We start from the raw sequence: 5,633 nt of genomic DNA, 5'->3' as shown, positions 1-5,633 counted from the left end.
TTTTTTTTTTGTGGGGGGGGGTGGGTATTTAACATGCAATATTTAAACTGCATCCACGTTTGTGCAGAGAGTGATTTGAGTAGTGTAAATTCAGATAATATTAAGTAGCGCAATGACACTCCTGGTGTTAGCCATAAATCATTCTGAGGCAGGTGTTTATATTAGAGACCCTCTAGCAGAACACCTGGAGTATCCAGATTATCCTGATTTAATTGCTTTCTTCTGAACAGTGAATTCATTGTGCAGATCCTCAATCAACATCGAGTGATCTTTCTATGATAGGTGCTTTACAGTGGTGTACTGTTCACAATCGAGCCTTTGTGATGTTAACCCTGGGCGGTCTTTCATTCAGCTGCCACTGAACCCGCTTCAAAGACAAGATTACATACTCTATATTCGATCAGTCAGACCAGTGTAAAATGACCAGACCAGTTCTTAAAATGGTTAGCTGGGTGCTTTAAGCTATCAATTTTTCCTCTTCAAGACCAAGCTTGTTGTGACAGTGTTGTTATACTTCCTGCCTCAATGCACAATTTTTTTTTTTTTTTTTTAAACATAAGTTATGTAAACTACCCATGCTTTAGATAATACCCTGCATTTTGGACATTGAAAGTGGATGATTTATTTTAGTTTTTACTGCCAAAATGTTCACCTCTGAACTGAATCTTAGATGTATGTCTGTTTGCTGCCTTCTAAGGGTGTGCAAAACTACATACTTTAAAAATGGCTCTGTGTGAATGACTAGTCAGTCTTAAGGAAGCACTGTATAATTAGGCTGGTTTAGGGTCTTGTACCCTGTCCACCAGATGCTGGTCAAACAGCTGGACAGAGCCAGACTGAATGGAGCAGTATGCAAGAACTCTGAGACCCGTTTTAAAAGGTTAACACCCTAGGGAAGCACAACATATATCGACTAAAATGTTTGTCTGCACATAGACCAGCATTTAATAAAATAAATAAATATAATTTATTTATATTTATTTATAATTTATATTTTAAAATATATTTTGTGCATAAACTATGCATGATGTATTGGGGTTGTTCTGTATTGTGTTGTATATACATGACCATTCAGAAATGTGGGGTAGGTTTTTTTTTTTTTTAATGCTTTTATTCCGCAAGGACACATTATGTTGATCAAATATAGCAGTAGAGACCTGATGTTGTTACAAAGGTTTTCTATTTCAAATAAATGCTGTTCTTTTGAATTGTTCTACTCATAAATGATTACAAAAAAAATACATTACTGTTTCCACAAAAATATAAAGCAACACAACTGTTTTCAACATTGATAATAGTAAGAAATGTTTCTTGAGCACCAAATCATCATATTAGAATGATTTCTGAAGGATCTTGTGGCACTGAAGACTGGAGTAATTCAGCTTTGCCATCACAAGAAGAAATTACAATTTAAAATGTTACAGTATCTCACAGAAGAAAATGTTATTTTGAAGGGACAGCAAATTTACACTGTTATACAAGCTGTACACTCACTACTTTACATTGTAGCAAAGTGTCATTTCTTCAGTGTTGTCACATGAAAAGGTATAATAAAATATTTACAAAAATGTGAGGGGTGTACTCACTTTTGTGAAATACTGTACAACAGAAAACAGTCTATTTAAATTATAATAATATTCCACAATATTACTGTATTTCTGATTGAATAAACACAGCCATGGTGAGAATAGACTTTTAAACTATTGTATATCAGCAAGTGTTGTATATTTAATTATGTTTTTCTCCTGTTTTTAATTTTAGATTACCTTTGCAGTCAAATGAATATTTTCCATATTGTACATTAAAAAAATGTGATGCTTAAATTCACTTGTAGCATTTTAAAACAGCTGATTTTTTTTAGCATTTTATTTTTTATTTTTTTAACTTTACACTAATATTGGCCATTTATTGAGTATTGGTCGTAAAATTATTATCAGCTTATTAGTATTTTAATATCTGTACATTTCTAAATGAAACTAAATCATTGCTTTCGAGTGATTTGCAAAGAGGAATAAATTGGAGTCTTGACTTCTCAAAGAGGGGTTTAGCGTGTTGACAGTCATACACTTGCTGTTAGACTGTTGGCACACTAACACCCTCTCTCAGAGAAGTTACGTGTCTAAATTGATCCCCCTTAAGGCATGACGGCTAAAAAGAAAAGGTTGAGATTTACTAGACACTCACATTGACCCATCCCTACCTTCTACATGTACTACATTCTCTCTTTCAGTCTAAATCACTCTAACCAAATTCACACTGAACAAACAGGAATGAGCATGCACCATCAAACTCATGTGACACCTGAGTTTGTCATACACTGCAATTATTTTGTTCTAAAGCCTTGTGTATAGTTAATCTGAAAAGCCTTTCATTTAGAGAAGATTATGACCTTGTCAGTTAGCACCCAGGGTTTCTTCTTGTATCTGACTCTAGATAGATTATACAAGGATGCCTGAAGTTGAGCCACTCCCTCTAAAGAGTTAAAGCATTAGTGTTTGGCTTTGCATCTAGGTGCAGAGGATGTTTATGTTTAGTGAGGTAACTGTCATTACATCAGACGTCAAACTCTTCATACCAGATGAGATTCAACAGAGGAACTTGTTGCTCCATCAAGTCTGGTTTCCTAAGAGGTGAACCGTAACCACGAGCATCTGTGTACCCACTCGTCATGTGTCCCGCTTTTGGTTTCTCTTGCTGGACCTAGTACATTAAAATGTACTAAATTTCTTAGACTCCCAGTGACCCTTACACATAATCATTTTGTCCACTCTCTCTTGTTTTACCCACAAAGGCCATCTCTCAACAAGACCTGGTCCACATGGCAATACAGATTTCATGTGGGATGAGCTATCTGGCACGGAGAGAGGTTATTCACAAAGACCTGGCTGCCAGAAACTGTGTGTAAGTGCCATTTGACCTCAAGTTCTCCCACTATTTGCCATTTTACATCAGCTGTCCTTCACACAGGAGTATACAGCTGCACCAAGTGTTACATATTGGCATTGGCTATTAAAAAAAAAGATAACATACAGTCTAATAGTCATTATTGCAATTATTATGATAATGACTATTCAGATGTGCGTTATCCCATTTATGTCATTGGTCATTGCCAAATAAATAAATGAAATACTGATTTGATCGTAAAGCATTTAATTTGTATTTATTTATTTATTCTCTCTCTATGCATTCTTTACCGTCCGTTTGCATTAACATGTAAACGGATTAACATGTATATTTTGTTATGATGTCTTATATCTCAAGATTTTTATTAATTTATTTATTTTTGTAGAATTGATAACAGTATGCAAGTGAAGATCACAGACAATGCGTTGGCCCGTGATCTCTTCCCCATGGACTACCACTGCCTCGGAGACAATGAGAACCGATCCGTTCGCTGGATGGCTTTGGAGAGTTTGCTTAACAATGACTTCTCTAGTGCCAGTGATGTGGTAAGCGTTGCCGCTCCTTTTTGCCTTTTTTGCAACAGACTTTAACATGCACTCACATAATATTTTGTTTCATATCAGCAGCAGGTGTTCTCTAATTTATTGTTTTTCTCTTCCTGTGGATATTTTGCCTATAAAAGAATGTCATACCCTTTTAGTATTTTTTTATGGCACTGGTAAAATCGCTATCATTTTTAACTAAGGTCCTGCACACTCATTCATGGGCTCTCAGATTGTGTCCCAAATCCTGGTAACAGGTTTAAAATTGTGTAACTTCTTTGACGTCATACTGTCTGCTCCATCATGCTTCAGGTGGCCATGAACTTGTTGAGGCCTGTGTTGTCAGCTGCATGCAGCAATAACGCAGTTAACACACATTTGAGTTTCCCTAATATGTTTATATTCAGAATAATAGTCCTGTAATAGGTGTACAATCAAGTTTCAGAGAATTTCGCAAGTCTGCAAATGCGTGTAGTGCAAAGTAAAGGGATAGTTCACTCAAAACTGAAATTTGTCACCATTTACTTACTCACATCATTCCAAACTCTAAAGACTTTCATTTACCAATGAAACAAATTAATGTTTTTACTGAAATGTGACAATTTTCTGTTTCTCCATTGAAAGACCATTACGCCAGAACATTTTGGTGCTTCACAGAGTTCATAAAGATATTATAAAAAAAACAAAAACAAACAAGTCTTCTGAAGAGAAATTATTGCTTTATACGAAGAACAGATTAAATTTAGGCTTTTATTCACATATAAATATCTGTCAATATAAATATACCTGTTCACAGAGACATTTAAGACGCTTCAAACCTAAAAAAATAAGCAGCCATGCCCATTTAACATGCATAAAGATGTTTGTTCTACATTAATGTAATGTTCTGTTCTACATTAACAATGTAATGTTCTACATTACCTGTCTGTAAATATACCTGTCAGGCCGGAGCGACGAGACAAAAACATTAAAATCCATTATAAACGAGGCATTTGTTGCATCCAGTTGGGACATAATTTAGGATTATAATGACTTGTACTGTCTTTTTACGCGTTGCATCGCACCGCGTAAACAAAACCATGTCTGCATTTGTGATCGGAGAAATGACAAACAACAAGCGCTACTATACACTGCTCAAAACTCGCGTTTGAATCATCAGTGGCAAATCCTTTAAATATAAAAAACGTCCTTACAGTCTGTGAGTCAGAACAGCCGGCATTGAAGTCTACTCTACCAGGATCAGGAAACAGTCCTCCATAAAATGTGCTGCACACATCTGAATATTTGGGTTGACGTGTTCTGGAACAGTGTTGTAAATACAACTTAACCACTGATTTCTAGTTGTGTCCTCTTTTGGAAGGCCAAACAAAGTAGTTTCGCTTTCACAACGAAGCACAGCATCACACACGGCGGGCTAGAGTGAGCGGCGGCATAGAGTGAGGAACGGCCGGCGGGTTAGAGTGAGCGGCAGCGGGCGGGCTTGAGAATGGCGAGGCCGGCGGATTCGACGAAGGAGCGTCCGGCAAGCTTGCAGCAACCACATGTGACGACCCCGGGCTGGACTCCGCTTCGTCCACGGTGAAAGCCGATCCGGCGATCCACAGCGCGAAGTTGATGTATTTCCTCAGCGACCAGCACGGATCAGCTCTAAGCATGACGAAGCAGATATCGTCCTCTTTTGGAAGGCCAAACAAAGTAGTTTCGCTTTCACAACAAAACACACAGCGCCTTCACGACATGGCAACGGCGGCAACAACAATACTACAGCGAGAATAAAAGTTACGCCTTCTTTCTCTGCGTGAACATTTGGGCGGCGTTATGCAAATCTTCCCACATAGCGACGTAGATATGTGGGGGCGTGTTAGAACGAGCCGTTTTAGGCAGGCGTGGCTGACTCTTAACTTTTATAAAGAATATCTCTTTGGATTTGAGACTTTAGTCTTTGCAACTTTACAGATCTTCTTTATGCACCAAGAGCTTGTAACACTCCAAAGAGAAAGGAACAAATGAAATCGCATCATATGACCCCTTTAAAAACAAATTATTTATGCACGTCGGGTTCGGGTAAGAAGTGATTTGGGTCGGGTACAGATTTTAGGACCCGAGAAGACCTCTACCATGTACTCCATCATTGTTGTGTATGTTTGTTCGCGCTTGCCTTTAAAATTGACATGTGCTGCGCATGTC

At 37.6% G+C, this 5,633-nt stretch overlaps 1 protein-coding gene across 2 annotated transcripts in view; it reads left to right on the top strand.

Annotated features, from left to right (window-relative positions):
• Positions 1 to 5,633, top strand: part of LOC107752642 (tyrosine-protein kinase RYK-like) — a 57,853-nt gene that overhangs the window by 47,268 nt on the left and 4,952 nt on the right. For both annotated transcript variants that reach the window (XM_016568668.1, XM_016568667.1), the window contains 2 exons: positions 2,792 to 2,901; positions 3,290 to 3,449. In XM_016568668.1, the coding sequence (XP_016424154.1) occupies positions 2,792 to 2,901; positions 3,290 to 3,449 (270 nt within the window). The remainder of the gene's footprint in view (positions 1 to 2,791; positions 2,902 to 3,289; positions 3,450 to 5,633) is intronic.

Source organism: Sinocyclocheilus rhinocerous, unplaced genomic scaffold (genome assembly GCF_001515625.1).
Source record: "Sinocyclocheilus rhinocerous isolate Xijiao unplaced genomic scaffold, SAMN03320098_v1.1 scaffold1733, whole genome shotgun sequence".
Taxonomy (NCBI): Eukaryota; Metazoa; Chordata; class Actinopteri; order Cypriniformes; family Cyprinidae; genus Sinocyclocheilus; species Sinocyclocheilus rhinocerous.
The sequence above is the reverse complement of the archived record's forward strand: the minus strand, read 5'-3'. Positions and strand labels throughout refer to the sequence as shown.